The sequence below is a fragment of the Danaus plexippus genome, chromosome 26, assembly GCF_018135715.1.
Source record: "Danaus plexippus chromosome 26, MEX_DaPlex, whole genome shotgun sequence".
NCBI lineage: Eukaryota > Metazoa > Arthropoda > Insecta > Lepidoptera > Nymphalidae > Danaus > Danaus plexippus.
In genome coordinates, this window is record NC_083554.1 from 2,517,461 (window position 1) to 2,536,303 (window position 18,843).

Genomic DNA, 18,843 nt, shown 5'->3' on the forward strand with positions numbered 1-18,843 from the left:
CATCAACATTTTCTAGAAAGACGTGATAATACAGATTATGGATTTGTATTCGGTAAAGTTTTAATATAAAAGAAAAATACCTTATAAAAGAACCTCCAAAGATATATGAAAATTTGTCATTTCATTTTTAGTTGAATTTTGATAGGAGGCTTATTATCGTAACAAAGGGTTATGATTATGTTTATATATCTAACAAATATATACACTATACATATTACCAAATAATAAAATAAGAACGTATTCATTTATTTTTTATTTAAGTTGTGATAAATCTCAAAATAGATTAGGAGTCTTTCAACAGATTATCGTCATAGTTCGAAACTACAATATATATTTTTTAATATTGTTAAATTCATATTTTTGTTAAAATTAATTTATCTTGACATTGACGAAATGTTCCATAAATTCATAATGTATGTACATATCTATTTTAGGTACGAACTTAAATGAAAATATTATTATTATTATTATTATATACATTCACGACAACGTAAATTTAAAGGTAAAAAAACAATATGAACCAATTTAAGGGTTCAGTAAAATTTTTGGAATTTTTTTTTTTTTTTAATAATGTTTTAGCAAGAACCTAACATTGAATTTTAAATGAAAAATGTTTACTTCAGCAGAATGGTTTTTATAAAAATAGACTGACTGTTTATATCAAATAAACATTTTTTTAATTCTTCGTTCTAACCAGAATTGAAACATGAACAGTATTGTTAAATGCGTCATAACATTTCAAGGCAATTTAACATTTAATATGAAATTTAACCGACCGTTTAAAATTGTTTATAAAGAAGGTGGAAAAACAAGTGATAAAATGAAATTTTCAAAGGCTTGATGTTAAAACATTTCAGGACACAAGTTTTTGTTTTCAAATGATTTAATATAAACAAAGAGTTACCCACAAAGTATTGTGTATATTTTATTCTGTAGTAAAATTTATTATATTTAACACAAAATATATATCTATGAAAATTGAAAATAGCTTTGTATATTTAATTTGCATAATTATTTGTCAATTTCATGTTTTTCATGTATTTAAAAAAAATATGTTTAAATAATCAGTACAGAAATGTCTGAATGAAAAACTTATTTTCCTATAAATAACAATTGATTAAAAAGAAACATTTATACCAAATCAATTAAAATATAAATTATCCTTCTGTTTCGGATAGCTGGAATTAAAACTTTGTTGTTCAAGTTTTAAATCTCTTTGTATGTTATTTCTTGTTTGAAGATAAGATTGAACCTCAAAGAGGAATTCCTTCTGAAAGTTATCTTTTCCATTCTTTCAGACATATTTTAAGATGAAAAAGAAAACAAGAGAAAAGCAAATATTAAAAAAAGAAAACGGAGAGAGATTTAAGTTGATTATAAAATGTATGTCAGTAGAACACATGTATGGAAAGCAACGTAATTTAATTGTTTACAAATGCCATTAGATATTTGCGTTGTTGTGAACAGTATCTTACAGTATTTTCAGTAACATTGATACACCAATGACGATACTATCATGTGTATGGTGTGCCAACGTCATTTGATAAGATTACAGAAAATATATTTTTCAATTCAATGCAATTTAATTTCATATAAAATATGAATCGAAGCATTTTTGTAGGTGTGAAACGTGCTTAAAATAAGCGAATCAAAAATCACTGCACGAAATTTGAAACGATCAGGTCGAAATCGTTCTGTGCGCTACAATACTATTTCAGCACATGTGTAAAATTACATTCATGTAGAAGGTAGGATTTGTGTGTCCTTTACAATTTTCTACACAGTAAAGGTCTCTATAAAAACTACAGAACATAATTATTATTTTAAAATACATGTATAAAGCTACCCCACTTAATGTATAAGAAATGACATCTGTGAAGAGTGGACCCACATAATGTGAGAGATCTCGTAAATATAATGTATGTTTCACATTTGAAAAACTTCTAATATATAGCTTTAAATAAAGCCTTTTACTCACTATCGAAAATTTCAAAAACCCTCATCCAACTTGGGTAATAATCTATTTTTATTAATAGTGCATAGTTGTGATACTTGTTGCAAAAGTTTTAAATAATATCCTTCGTTATTTATTGCACAAACACAATAGATGTGTTTTGTAAAGCAATTATAGAAATCATTTATCATAATAATGGCATGTGGTGCCATTGGGAAACCATTATAGCTTAAGGGGGTTACGTTATTGGTCCTGCCAAGCCATTTATTTTAATTTGTTTTCTTCTTTTTATTTTTCATATATTCTACCATAAATAAATATATATATCTGTTTTGACTTTATGATAAATTCTTAAAAGAATTCAATTATATTACTAAAAAAAATTAAGATATTTTTAAAAACAAATTAAAAGAAGAAATAAAATCGTTTTCAAATGATCAAATATAGTAAGAAAAAAAATTGTTACTCAGTATTTTTCTCTAAATCTGATTCAAAAACACACTGTGTGCTCAAAATTTAAACCTCCAAATTTTTTTATTCATTCAAATCGTTTGAGCCAGTATGTAATTTTCCTTGCTGTTCGATGTTGCCAATCAACTATGAACGATTGATCGTTTGCTGTTATGACAATGGAACCATTAAAATCAAATCGCGATGGAAGCCATCTGATAATATTGCAATTAACGTTGATTTACAACTTGAGAATTATTTTAGATGAGTTACATTTCTCAAACGAGCGTTTTGTTGTTTTGAAACTAATTATACCACATAACCGTACCTTGATCTTAGCTATTCGCTTCAATTCACTGTAAAATGATTATATTATAAAGAATGGTTATACTGCGAACGTTTATAAATATAAAATTTATTTGTCACTGTCATGTAGAAGTTATAACAATCGCGTGAACTTTTGAAAAATTCATACAATGCCGTGGTATTCGACGATTCAGTTCAATACTTTAAACTTGTCTTACATGGAAATATTGTTTTTAATAGAAATAAATTTTCACCTGTACCAAACTGTTTAGTTAAAGAAATATACATTAAAGGTCAATTAAGTAAGCTAAAAAATATTAATCTTTTTTTCTTTCAGATTAAATAGCAACAGATTGCCTTAATATTTTTATTCCTTTTTTCAGAATTAAATAATAATAATAGACCACAGAAAAATTTTTCACGTATTACAATAAATGTTCAGGCAGATATTTATTATTTTAATAAAATTGACAAGCAATAACTTCATGTGACCCAGATCTTAAACAGGAAAGGGGTATTGAATTTTGTAATACAGTACTTCAGAAGCGAGAAAACTGCACTCGTATATCCTGTGGGTGTAAATATTAAAGCGTTGCCTCCACTCAGCTAAACATTTTATTTTAACCCACATTGTGTGAGCTTTTACCTTTGAATTTTCTAACAGTTCTAACAGATTCTGTTTGGAAAACTATGCAGTTAGTATTTTGATCTCTTTGTATTGATTAACTGAAATAAATAAGTTTTGCACCAAGAAATTGGATGGTAAGGCAAGTATTAAAATATCTCTATATCTTTCTCTATAAATTTCATACATTTTTTTAAATGAGTACGTATTAATATTTTAGATTTTATACTAAGACAAAAATACTGTGTTTTATTTTATATAAAAAAGCTCAATGAAACAAATGCTATTTTAAAACCCTACAATCGGTAAAGTAATTGACGGAAAAACGTTATAATAAATAAAAATTTGTCAATCTTAATATAGTCCAAATAACATAATTATTGTATGCCAAAAAAAACGAACATAGTTCATGTCACGTGCGTATAGTTTAAAAATAGAAAATTAAAACAAACAGACATTTTGAAACCAGCTTTAAAAAATATAGAAGCTTGTTAAAACGTCCCTTGAACTACAAACGCATATTGTACTTCCGCAGAAATCTCAATTATTTATAAAGTAACCGCAGATTGAAATAGAAGCGTGTAAGTAAACTTCTTTGTTTAAAGTGCTCAGTTTAGAATGATGGATTAATGTGTACAAAGAGCCCATTAGCGGTGTTGTAAGAGAATTATGTTTTACACGATTACATTGTTTTACTTCGACGTTTGATGTCTTTACAGGTAGCGGGTTGTATTTAAAACATTACCGTGTTTTTAAGATTTTTATATATTTCACATCCAAATAATAAATCTCGTTTAATTTATTCTTTTCATTTTTGTACTCATAGTTTTGAAGTGAAATAGGTATATCAAAGATAAAAGACAAAAATTTTTGGTTGAAACATTGTTTTGAAAGTTATTATAAAGAAATTTGAGATTAAACTTCGTGGAGACTATCGAATATTTGCGTTTACGAGTATTTAAAACCAAAATACTATACGGATGTTCATAAAATTCTCCAGTCTTTAATCCTTCACTATTCACCAAACGTCTCTAATACAGATTACCAGAAACTTTAACGTAATGATAATATCTTGAACCAATTTCTTAATTTGAACAGTGTAATATACATTCAGAAAGTCAAGAAGGGCACCGAAGCAGCTGGCCTATTAAAAGTTTAGAAGCAATCAAAAGTTTCTTAGCACAAGAACTCTAAGATTCTAAGCTTATTAACGAACCTTGAGAGTAATATGGAATAAACATGTGAGATTATCTTTAATTTATGATAACAATTTTTAAGTATTTCAAAATGATAAATCACTTTATTTTAGGTTTTTATGTATACGTCCTTTATCGAAATCCTACTTAAGTGATCCCTTTCAAAGTCCCAAACATTTTTTATTTATAAAAGAAAAAATGTTTTTATTAGAACTTATACTTTAAGAGCGTCATAAAAATGGCGTACGCTTTACAACCGCTCCATGACAAATCAAATTTCCTGCACACGCTTTTGTTATCGACAAGACAACTTTAGTTTTATGTCTACACGCTCTTAAAACCTAAAGGATATTTCGAATATATTTTAAATAAAAAAGTTTGTGTATAATTCATAATATAATAATATATAGAATATGTAGATGTATAAGTGTATCGAAAACCATAATTAATATTTTGATCCATCCTTGATTATTTGTAAATATTTCCATACAGATTAATTTTTGATAAACGAATTAATTGCTTTTATGTTTGTCTTTAATTACTCTACAGATTAATTGAATTTGACATGACTGTTTCCGTTTTAGACTTATAATATACAAATAATGAAAGAATTTTTGACATCGTATTTGAATTTAGATTTTAGAATGTTCTTAAGAAACAAAGAACATGTTCATATTATAAGTGTGTAAAGAAAAAAGTCCTTTTAAAATCCACGCAATTAAAGTTTATGATATTAATAAAGAATAAGTAACACAACTTACTAATTAATATTTATATTACGCTCTAGGGCACCGCATGGTTTATATTTGTAGCTATCCATAATGTATTATTTAATTAGTACTATAAATTAAAACATTATATATTCAACAATATTTTAATGAATATTGTAAAGCTATGGAAAACAAGCCTGAAACTATTATAAAACTATTTATTATATCAAACAACAACAATAAGTTCAACAATTGCTGTAATATTATATAGAAATCAAATTGAGAAAGATCGAAATCCGTTTTTTGTTTCTGTTCACACTAAAATAATATTGTTTATGACTAAAAATGTTGTTACATTTTATTATCAAACGGTTTCTTTGAAGTTTGTAATGCAGTGTAATGAGTTCTCAACCCCAACCAGAACCAGTTGCGAGTTCTGTGTACCAAGTCATGTATACAACGCCAGTCTCATTCCAGAATAAGTAACCATAAAAACCTCTTTAAAGTAATGTGAAAGGCAAAACCTCAAAATCCAGTGCAATTTTAAGAATTTAATTCTAAACTCAGCAGATATAGAGACTGCCTAGTAATTGAATTCTTAAAAATGAAAATCTATCTAGTGTATTTTTAGATTAAAAATATAACAAAATAGACACAAAAATTTAAAATGACTCCCATAATAATCAATGTTTAAAAGAATACATAAAATATTTACGCTAGTAAAAGTTATGGGCTCGCTACTAGGATAGTAAAATAAAAGTAGAAAACTAGAAAATTACAGATATAATATAACATGACCGTATAAGAAATTAAATTATAGTATATTTCAGACCGTCAGCTGCTGTCGGAATTATTATCACTTCAATATCTTATCATTTTCAATTTCCTGGACACCACCTGTATCTATTAAATAGCATTACATTAAATATCCGTTCTATTTATATATATATATATATATATGATTAATAGATTTCTAGTTAATGTTTCACCTTATTTAATATATTTATACTTGTTTGAGAACTTTTGTATATATATTATTTATAAAAAATGAAGAGATAAATAAACTTCAGCATCAAAAAGTTAATCATTGTTTTAGGTGCATGTAATATTAATTTGTTTTGTTTATGTATGTGTGATTTATGAAAGATCAAAAAAATAAAATAGTTTTTTTTCTGTTAAATTTTTATGCAAAATTTAATTATTTAACACATTGTTTCTTTTATCACGAAACAGTAATGACATTAGTTGTTGTTATTCTTTAGTACACAGCATATAGACAGATATCATGTGTCCATTGCCATTACAGAACCTGGCAGTAAAACATCGAACGCCTTTTATGAGCACTATAAATAACAATGAAGTTACTTTTATTATTTATTGGAAAAAGTAATGAAAAAGATTTCAATTTTATTGGCTATCATTAATATTGTATTTGATGACGTAGTTCACAATTTTTCATTTTAATTATCCTGATATTTCGATCAAATTTTGTATCTTCAAATATTTTAACATTGTTTGTTTTCTACTTAACAATAAAAATATAATTGTAACATTTTCATTAGAGTCACAAAAATGTACTTAAAAAAAAGTTTTGTCAAATTTATGTTAGTTTTTAAGAGTTCTTCTATTATATAAAAGTCATAATATAATTAAACTGCGGTGATTTCAAATTTAAAACCTTATAAAGTTTTAAATTAGACACTATTTTTCAATGAAATTTAGATGCGATTGCAGAAAACAGTTTCTCTATCCACTTAATGATTCTGTAAATATTTATCTAACCAGAAAAAAACAATCGATGTTTGCTGTAAAGTTTTAATGAAATGTTGTTTTTGTTCATTGAATTATTTCAAACCAATTTATATCGTAAATATTCAGAGACATATAAGCCACGTAAACCTTCAAAGCGTGCAGCTCTCTTATGAGATTGCTTCCAAAGATAAATAGACAAGGGAAAATGTTGCTTTATTTTACAAACGTTACATTATTATGTAATGTTTTTATAGGAAATGTGAAAACAGTTACGATAATGGAGCGATACTTATAAGAACACAATATGGTCTTTGTGGTTTAGACCTAGAATTTGAATATAGTTCTGAAATTGTCATTTCTGGGAGTAAATTATGTTTCATAGCTCGGTGCCGCTTTTTTTCTATTTTAAATATTACTTATTAAAGAGAAAGTTGTGGTTTAATAAAACTCAAAAACTTAAACGGAAAATTTATAAACAGTTTCTACACTTTTTGTAGAAATCATTTGACATAAAAGACTTTTATTTAATAAGACATTAATATATAGGGTTTTCCATTAAGGGCGCTTGATCGTGCAGAACTTCCATCGTAGCGTGTGCTGTGTGGCACGTAGCGCCGTCCTGTTGAAACCACATGTTGTCCAGATCCATATTCTCGATTTCAGGCCAAAAGAAGTTGGTTATCATCGACCGGTATCGCTCACCATTGACGGTGACGGCCACACCATTATCGTTTTCGAAAAAATACGGACCAATCACGCCTCCGGCCCAAAATCCGCACCAAACAGTCACTTTCTGCGGGTGCATTGCCACTTGGTGAACCTCGTGTGGATTGGTCTCGTCCCAAATACGGCAATTTTGCTTGTTGACATAGCCATTCATCCAAAAATGCGCCTCGTCGCTGAAGATGATTTTTTTGCCAAAATCGGCGTCAACTTCCAACTGCTCTAATGCCCAGTCAGCGAACACACGGCGCTGTCTATGGTCATTAACCTTGAGCTCTTGGGTCAGCTGGATCTTGTACGGGTGCAGGCTCAAGTCACAACGCAAAATTCGCCAAGTTGTCGTCTGCGAAAGGCCGAGTTCCTGTGCGCGACGCGGAATTGACTGCCGCGGGTTTTCGAGGACACTGTCGCGCACAGCGGCGATATTCTCGGCAGATCTCGCGTTACGTTGACGCACGGGAACCGGCTGATTGTTAACTGACCCGGTTGACTCGAATTTGTCCACCAATCGACGGATAGTCGACTCGGCAGGACGATCATCGCGACCGTAAAACGGGCGAAGTGCGCGGAACGTTGCTCGAACTGAAGACCCATTTTCATAAAACAATTTTATGATTTGCACTTGCTGCTCGACACTGTAACCTGCCATGGTGGTTTGGGAGGACGGAATAAATATAACACACTGCATTTGACAGCTGTCACTCAAACAACATGGCCGCAATCAGCTGTCAAAGTTCAAGCGTCCCTATTGGAAAACCCCTTATAAGCACTAACAATAATATAAGTAATCATGCCTTTTATATATCTTTATATTCCTTTTATTAAAATAACCATAGTCCAATTAAGTCAAGACAATCATATTAATAAAAAAATAAAGTAGTATGTATCTTGATAATATTAAAATATATAAAACCGATGAAAGATTGACGCCATTCTGCTACAATGGTTAATGGATTTTATTATTCTTTTTATTAAAGTTACAATTACATAAAAAAAAAGGCTAAAATAATATTTGGAATATTTAACTTTCAATATAGAATAGAATCACGCTGTTAATAATATATGTACTCGGTAAATAATACACAAGACTATTCTAAACGCTTACCGTTGGAGCCGTAAGTAACTTTAACGCCTCACTGAGATGTTTTAATGTAAGGGTGTTGTTTTCCCCTTCCTCCTCTTCCGGACCCGGAAGGTGAACCGATGACTGCCTAGACCGAAACTCCAACTTTTTACCGGAACCGCCGCCATTTGCAAATTGATGCTGGGAAGAGGCGCGGCGGAATGGGCACGTCATGTTCACTACAATTTATGTTGTGATTGTCAAGTCATAGTTTGTTGAAACTCTTTGGACTCAACTTTAATATCTGAAAATAAGAGAAAAAATTCATTCAATAAATTATTGGTATCGAAAGCAAAATTTACGATTTTTTATTTTGAGGGTAGTAGGTTATAAACAAAAAGAAAACACTTTTAAATTAAACACATACCCCAAAAATTTTGTTGCAATTATTGTGATAAGAAGGAAATGTTTAAGAGTAGCAGAGAAAAGTATGAACCTACGCGATTTTTCGTACGTATGTTAATTACTTTAACTATAACGCTTAACATAAACTTTTTGAGACACGAATTCTAATCAAATGTCTCAAGGTTGTGGATTTTACGGACAAATTAAGCAAATCGTAATGAGATATATTTTTGAGCGTCTTCGAGCACGTACTTGATTAAGTAGCTTAGATGAAATGCTTAAGGCAACAAATTGAGAACCGTAATTTTCTTGACAATTTGTACTTTGAAAATTATGTAAATTTTTAGGGTAATTTTATTTTGTATCATTAACATAAAATATTTCGTAATATATTTGGAATTAATATAAATAAAAATTTATTTTTTTCATTTGAAAAGTTTTGATTTGTCACCATATTAATATGGATCCAATTGACTTTGATTAGTCGTCGCACTCTTCATCAGAAGTCGAGTGCAAATTGTGAATTTTAATCAACGTATTCCATTTAAGCATTGCTAATTATTGGTATCATTGTTCATCTTATATTATAGGACAAGAATATGTACCTATATATTCACACGATATGAAGAAACTAAATAAAGAATGTGTTTTAAGATTACATAATTTGCTTTATTGTCGTTTAATTTATAATTAATAACATTTAATTCTTTCAACCAGTACCATATTGTATATTTCTCTGACTTTGATATGAAAAAATATAAAGGCCTTATACATGTTCTCAGTGCTGAACTAGGGCTTATCTTTTAAGCGACCCACCCTAATTACGGAAAGTGTCACGAAGTTAAGGGTCACTATTTTAATTAAAATACAATTTTAATAACATTATATTATTTTGTATTTTTTTTTTAAATCATACTAAGTTTTATCTAAAGCAGCCTTGACATATATATTTTTTAATATCCATTACGAAACATACTTCATTGTTTTTTAACAAGATTGAACTAAGGTATTCTTTTTCTATATTTTTCGACCTTGACGAAAGCAAAAAACGAATAGAACAATCTTAAGAAAGAAGCAAACGATAGATAAAAATCTAAATGTTTTTCCAAAATTGCTTACATTAGATTATAAAAAAATATATTTTTTTTTTCTGAAACAGAAAGTAAAAATATAGTTTAGATTTAAATGATCTTTGACTTGATAAATATACAAATATTATCCATTGTTATTTTAGAAAAAGGAACAAGATTTTCAGATACAAGTAACAATATTAATAATTGTTTGAGTTGTTTCCAATGTGTGTATCTTTTTGCAATTATTTACTGTGAATTAAAAACATACACTTTATTATCCTAGTTACTATAATATAATATTTTGGAAATTATTGTTAGTTCAGGGTGTAAATAAAATAACTTTTTTTAGTGTGCATAAAAACGTAGACAGCAGAAATTCATAAGTTGTCTTTGTTTTCCATTTTGGTTATAAATTTAAGGGTTATTGCAAATTTGTAGCTGGCCTCATTGTGCAGAAGATACATCTTACTTACATCATACTTGACTTTAATAAAAGTCATAAAGATGCAATCAAAAAATCAAGTAAATTTTTTTAAAGAACATATCAGAGTATCTCAATAAAAAAACGGTAATTAATTAAGAAAAAAATAGATGATTCATTTTTTTTATACAACATATTTGGTTGTATTAGTTAGTGAAATAATTGTATTTGTGATACAAGAGCAACTGATCACGAACAGTCTAATTATTAATAATTATTCAAAACGATCAAACTAATATTGGATCGCGGTAAATCATTGTTAATTCTAGGTTCAATTTCTCATCTATTGAATCACATTAAACTGTAACTCATAACAAGATATTTGTACGAGACTAATCATATACACAACGACAATGATTTTATAATATTTTTTTAATCTCATTATAATAATGTAAACAGTTGGTATTATACAGCGTTTTAATATTTTATTTCGATTTGACTAATACTGTTTACTCATAAATAGATTCAGTGTGTTGTTCCATAAATTATCAATGTAAAGAAAACAATTCACATCGCTCTACAATACAAAGTCTTAAAAAAATAACCAGTAATGTTTTATTATTTAGTTCATATAAAAACCAAATAGTTTAATATTATTTTTGTAAGATTGAAAACGAATTAAGTCGTAGCCGTGGAATACGTTTAGGATATAGCAGAAATAACCACAGATTAGACTTTGAGGAGCCAAATTTAGACACGATTGACCTCGTTCCATGTGTGATAAACTTATTCCACGAGCCAAACTTCTCTGTTTCAAATGGAAAATGAAATATGAAAATCAATTGGATTGTATGTAATAAAAGAAAATATATGGGATTTTGAAAATAAGTTTATATAAATTTCATAAATCTTTTCTTGAAGTTTGGTAATTTTTAAATATATATAAAAGATACGCGACGCAAACAAAATACAAACTACCTCAAAGGCAATTAAATGAAAGGGATATTTTAGGGTACTCCATGTAACATGTACTGGTGTCATAAACAGATAAGAATATTATTGTCTCTGTATTACAACATCACTTTTAGTTATGTAAAGATAAAAAATATAAGATTTATTGAGCTTCCTGGTAGAACTACTAATATTCGTATAATTTTCTGAATCACGTTTAGTTCTAGATACTTTTATTACTTGTTTGTATGACTTACATAGATTATTTCGTAATCTTGGCAATCAGTAAGAACAAGAAAAGAATATTTCAGATTAGTTGTAACTACTACACAATTACTTTCTTGTTATAAACGCTGATAAGAGTGAGCAGATTATTCTTTAGAAGTATAGCTACTAAACAATTATGTTGACATCCTTAATTGATAATCTATTGTTTGATTAGTGAAACATTTTTTCAATACATGAATATTAATTTGTACTTATATTATAGTCAGATCCAGTCATTAAAAATGATAAGTTATAATATTAATAAACTATGCAAACTATAGCTGAAAAATCTAATATTACATGAAATTTACGGCTCTATTTTCAAATATATAAATTAAAAAGTAAAATTTATGGAATTCACTGAGATGTTGTGAAGCAGTTGAATATATACTAGTTTGTTATTGTAACCTATATTGCCCTTATAATAGACTTAGCGAGATTCTGTTGCATATCTAAACAGCGCCACATGTTAACATTTAGTCCATATGTAATATAGAGCAGGGTCAAGTACGTCAGTTGAGTGAATTATCTTGTTCATAAATTAAATATATCTTTAAGATAGAATTTTGGTATGTACGAAAGCGATGAAATATCATAATCTAATAAAATGGACAAATATTAATAATCATATTCAAATAATTAATTTTAATTACAAAATTTAAACTCTGATTGCTCATGATATTTTTTTCTTACAAGAATTGATTAAAAATATTTTAGTAAATTTTTAAAGTATTAACCCAACGTCACGCCACTTCTTTGATCTTTAATGTCTATCTCTTGTTTATCAGAGATCTGTGAAACAAAAATAAATCTTCGAGATGTCTAGCATATTAATTACATGATAACTTTTTTGGACAGAAACCAATAAATTTTTGGTTATAAACAATAATTTTTCATGTCACTGCGAAACCAATAATACTATTTACAGAATTTCATTACGAAGCCAATCATTACTGCCAAATCATGGTATACCAACGTCTCTTTTTAAACAACTACAGATAAATTGACATACCACTTAAACATAGTCATTAGTGTTCTCGGATAAGCATATTATTTAAGATATTTTATGTTTTATTAAAAAAAAAAACAAATAATTTGATAGATAGATAAATCGGATGCTTGGATTCTGAATGATGACCTTTTTTTCCAAACATTGGTTTATATCCTATGTCATAGAGTTCTAGCGAGAATATGTTAAATTACAAACCATTAAGATGTTTGCAGAACTAGTAGTAAATGAGGAAAACATCTTAGATCCAAAATAACAAACTATTTTTGTAATTACTAAACAGAGAATTAAAAGAATTAAAGAAATACTAACTACAAAGAATATGTAAGTACGACTTTCTTTAATATTTTTATCTTCCTACTGAAACTCAACAATTGTTATATCGAAGTATATTCACAAAAATGTTATATTTATTACCATATTAACAAATAGACCCATGTTATTTTTTTATAGTAAATTTCGTTAATATTTCAGACTAGATATTCATCGCCTGTCAGTGACAACGTTTCCTGATATACGTACGTTTAATTTAACGAGCAATTTCTGGTCAGAATTAAGTATATAAATACGTTAGACCTGAAATTTAAATCGTGAGCAGAACGGGGATGGTTAAAGTAATTAAATCAAACTATTACTCATGCCATCCCATAATTTATAGAGTTTAAGTAATATGCATATGAGAAGGAGCTCTATAATGAATAATAAATTGAAATTGCGAGAAGTTAAATTAAAAAATATATTAAAGGTTTTAATTTTTCTAGTTTTAATAGTAACGATGTATTTTGACTTCTCATAATTCAATAGCTTTCCACTTTACTTTTCTAAAAAACACAAAAGTATATTGTACAAAAGAAAAAAATAATATAAGAAATCAATATCAACCATAGTAACTTTATGTGAAACAATTTTACTTTTAAACGAATTTGAAATGTATAAATTTTGTCTGTCTTTTTGTGAAAATTTTCAAAATTGATAAGTACTTTTTCTTTCTAAAACAAAATATAGCATATGGATGATATATAATTTACGTAGTTTTAACATAAAATAAGTAAATATTTTAAAGTACACTAAATAATTCAAAACATATTGTACACTCGACAGCTATTAGACATTCCACTCAGGTCGAGGCCGCCAGATCAGCATTACCTTATCTAATAAACAAGGTGAACTGGGTCACCGAAAGTTTTAAATATTAGATTTGGTCTCTACAACCGGAATTCAATGATGTAATCATAGAACGAAAGGTGTAGATGCACCATTAGATTTTTTCCTCCTATTCATGTACATATAATAATTGGCACGGGAAAGTTTGGGTTATAAAGCAAGTGTAAATTTCTCAGAGGTTTAAACTACCTGGGCGCCATCTCATTTGTCTTGTTAAAACCCGTAATAATACGCTTGGAAAATCACACAAACATGAATTGTGAACAGCCAATGAATTTCGATCGTCCGAAATAAAGTGTGGTTTATATAGTCTATTTTATTTTATATTCATATTCATATTTAAAATATTAACATAAAATACTTTTTATGATATTACTATAAGTAAGAAGATAGATGATAATTTTGTTAAAATAAATACGAATAATTAGTCCATTATATTTTTAAACAAATGACTATTTTTTTATAATTATCGAAAGTCTTACATAAATATAAAAATTAGTTTATTTTAAAAGACGAAATCGACCAAACTTTATCAGCGGGATATATAAAAGAAAAATACATTTAAATTGTTTTGACAAATTAATAAATTCTGTAACCTCAATGAGTAAAGCCGTTAAATAAAGGTCTTAATCCGGCCTGGATAAATTTGATATGTTGATAATAGTATCCTTCAGCTAAACTCCTATATTAAATATGAAATACCTATACATTCTTGTTGATGTTAATTTACTTATTAGCATTAAAATCATTTAAATACCTATAGATTGATTTACCTGGGCAAATTAAAGAATAGGGTAATTGAAATAGAATTATTTTACATTATGATATTCAAGGAAATACAAAAGAAGCTGGATACATTAACATCTAAATAGTTAAATCATTGAAATTGACAATACAAACGAGAAAAAAAAGCAAAAGACACCAGTCACTAACTTCCTCATTAATCACCAAATCTCGAAAACTTAACATACAATCTAAAAGGACAATAGATTTTCTCGATCTTTGTAAATCGGACATCTCAAGTGAACATTGATTTTGAGATTTAAAAATATTTAAGGCTTACCACAAAAATAAAATTATAATATTACTTTTGTAAATAAATTATGACTCTGAATTTTTTCTGATACAGAATCAAATTAACCACATGTATAAAGTTGTCGGAATTTCTATAAAAAAATAAATAAAAAATAGATAAAAAAGGGAGAACGTAAAAAAAACTTGTGGCGGTATATTTGCAAAGACGTGTTAAATGCATCTTGTACAGATTCTTGTTTTTTCATGTTGGAGATCAAATGCTGAGCAAATAAAGTATTTAAAGCAACGAACCATGAAACGAACGTTCACAATCTTCCGATTTTCCACTTCGATATTTCGTGGAGCGTTTCACTTTATCCATGCGTATTTTGTATAACTTACAGAGAAAACATTTAATGGGAATATACCCACGTTATTTGATATTAATGTTAAATATTATGAAATAACGTTATTACATAGTTCAATAAAGAGGGAGAACTCTTTTAAACATTCCATTCTCATTACCATAACAGTATTTCTTGTTTAGAAATGTGTGTTTTAGTGAAATTCGTGTTTTAATGATAATAAGTCGTGGTGGCCTGGAGGTTATAGGCCCGTCTCTCATACGTGAGGGCGCGGGATCGAAACCTGACAAGTACTAATGTGATCTTTTCCGAGTCATATGTACTTTATAAAAGTATTTAGACACCATTGATGAATGATGAATGCTGACGATGATGATGATGATGATGAATGATAATTCAGTAAAAGTATGCCCTGAAAGTTCTGAAATTCTTCAATATGACATAGTATCCCGAGTAAATTTTTAGACTAAATGGTTTATATTAAGTTTAAGTCACACATTTCAAAGTTATTTCTCTAATTATTTTAATACTTTTTCAACACATAATCCTTTTAGGTACATTAAATCAATAATACTTATGGGAATTTTACGTGACTATCTCAAAGCTCACGTATTTAATACAGCTGGAGACCTCTTAGTTAGTTAACTATATATTATGTTATATAATCCAACGTCTATTTTAAACATGTTTCTTGTATTCAATTTGGACTTTTAGAGTTGGGTTTTAGTAAGTGAAATAATGTGCCAATCGATAAAATCATCGTTGAAGTTTATTTTTTTTAAATTTAAACTTTAAAATGAGGGCAAGATAAATACAAATCCTTGCAATTGTATATAACACAGAATCTTACATTCCAATAGGGAACAAACTGTAAATCGTGAAACAAAGACAAGCAACAAATACAGTTGGATGTGTAAAAGAAATATAAATTGCAAAGAGATTTCAGAAAATATTGTGTGGTTTAATGATTTTATATTTAAATTGATCACAAATAGTCTTTGGAATTAACTGGAATGCTTAAAGAGGAATTTGGCTAAGTATAATTATTAATAGATGACATAAATTCAAAGCCAAAAGTACAGTAGGCAAAAGTTATTTTTTTGTTATGTAAAAGTTGGCAAATAAGCAGACAGCCTATTAGATGGGCAGTAGTCACCGTCGCCCATGGACATCCGTAACAAAGGTATTGCGGATGCGTTGCTAACCTTAGTTATTGAGAAAAAGGGAGGTGTGGGAATAAGGAATCACAGGAAAGGGTGGCAACAGGGAAAAGGCAACCGGCTCTCTCACTCATCGGACGAAACGCAGTCATTACTGACTGCTTCACGCCGATCTTCTGTGAGAGGGTGGTACTTCCCCGGTCGAGCCACCCTATATTTGAGCTGTAGTTGTTTGACCACATCTGGGCTCTACCACCTATAAGAAGTTAATGACTTAACGTACACTAAGCAATATTATTCTCAATTTTGCGTGAAGTTTTGTCTATGTATATATTTTAATACATCGTTATGACATTTTATCAGAGAGTAGTTACTAAATATCCTTGATACTCATTGTTATTATAAATGCGTTGAACCTCAACATATTTAGTATTGAGGATATGACTTCATCACACCGTTCTCGGAATAAAATTGATTATTGTTTTTATTAGGAAGACGTGCCAACTCGTGTATAGACTGATTGAACTGTCTCAATAGGTTACAAAGTTTCATTTTATCTTGATGATTCTTTTGAATCTTAAATATTTTTTTCGGAAAAGGCTCCATTTAAACATTGTTAAGGAAAAAAAATAACGAAAATACATAACTTCAAAGACTTTACTTATATTAAATAATAAGTCTATCCTGTCGTGACCGCGATTTTATAAATATAATGAGTATTTACAAGCTAAATATTGTAATTTAATATTTTAATCAATTTTATTTTCGACATCAGCGTAGCAAAGTCAATAAGAAATGGTAATGGGTAATTTTTGTACCTAATGGATTCCAAATTATGATAAATAAAGTTTAAAGAAATCTTTTAATGATAAAAGTATCATAAAAATTTAGTAGTAAGTAATCGAAGCACGTTCTTAATGCAGATGATATAAAGATTTATTTATGATGGGGCAATCAGATTTACATCATCCAAGTACGTGAAATTGATTGGAAAACGCTACGGGCAGACAAATATTGTCTCATTGCGTAATAAAAAAAATCGCAGCAATAAAATCGGCCCGGATCAATCGCCCTCGTTTATTGCAGTAATAGAGAGTGGTGTAAAATGTACGGTAAAATTGCCAAGTATAATATAAATATCTTTATACGCTTCTTTCATATTGCTCTCACGGCAATTAATTAATTAACCAATTTTATCAATTTTTTTTCTCATAAAAAATATTTTTCACTGTCGATAGTAATAAAAAGACAAATAATTTATTGCAATGAATTAATTATATATTCTGTTACACCTGTGCGAAGTGACAAATATTGTACTTGGACGATAGGAAGTTGTTTTATTTCCAGGTAATATTATTTCACTACTAGAGATATTTTACCAGATTGTTTGTTAAAAAATTTTGATAAGAGTTTTTAAAAGATAATATTAAAATAAAAGAAACTTTGTTATTAACAGAAAATTAGAAAGATAACTATTTTAATAAACAAATATTTATAAACTTGATACGTGGTGAACAAACAACGTTATTTTTGTTAATGAAATGTATATTTACTTGGCTGGAAAAAAATCTTCTAATGAATCCATATATTTCTCCAACTCTTGTCTGTTAAAGCAAACGCCTTGGGGTATACTTGGCGCTTGGGGACAAATTCTAAAATGAGCAATGCACCCACGCATTACATCTGTAGTCTAAACTCTGCCTCATTTTTTAAATGTAAGTATAACCGCCATGTCTTTTATAATTTATTTTTTTAAATTTCAGTATATTTAAATATATAATTAATTGCTAATTTTGAGATTTATTGTGATCTTTTAGTTAATTGCCAGCAACGATCCTGTAGCTGGGCGTCTAAAAAATAACTGATAAGAGTAAGGAGGCTAGATAGAAGTCTGAAGTTATAGGCGATTTATTTTCTACTGTTCACATTATCCAGATTATTAATTTTTACATTTTGAATTCGTTCGTTCGTTCTATGAACTTGGCCGATTTTTTAAAAATCTTTAGCGATTTAATAAAATATACACGAGGTCATGAAAGTTGTGTTATACGATGGGAATCATACATAGAGATGAACATCAATTTAAATATTACCTTAAATAAATTGTATTCTGAATTTCTGACATTATAACTATAAGCTTTTAAAATATTATATTCGAGTAATTTCTGGCTAAATGTAGGCAGTTAATTTTTAAAACATTGCTTTAGTTTTAATCCTGTAAAATGTGTTGTATTC

At 28.3% G+C, this 18,843-nt stretch overlaps 1 protein-coding gene across 1 annotated transcript in view; it reads right to left on the reverse strand.

The window, feature by feature from the left end:
* LOC116774545 (head-specific guanylate cyclase) overlaps positions 1-18,843 on the reverse strand; it is a 46,100-nt gene that overhangs the window by 20,987 nt on the left and 6,270 nt on the right. The window contains exon 2 of the mRNA XM_032667290.2: positions 8,822-9,083. Coding sequence (XP_032523181.2) covers positions 8,822-9,013 — 192 coding nt within the window. The 5' untranslated portion in view covers positions 9,014-9,083. The remainder of the gene's footprint in view (positions 1-8,821; positions 9,084-18,843) is intronic.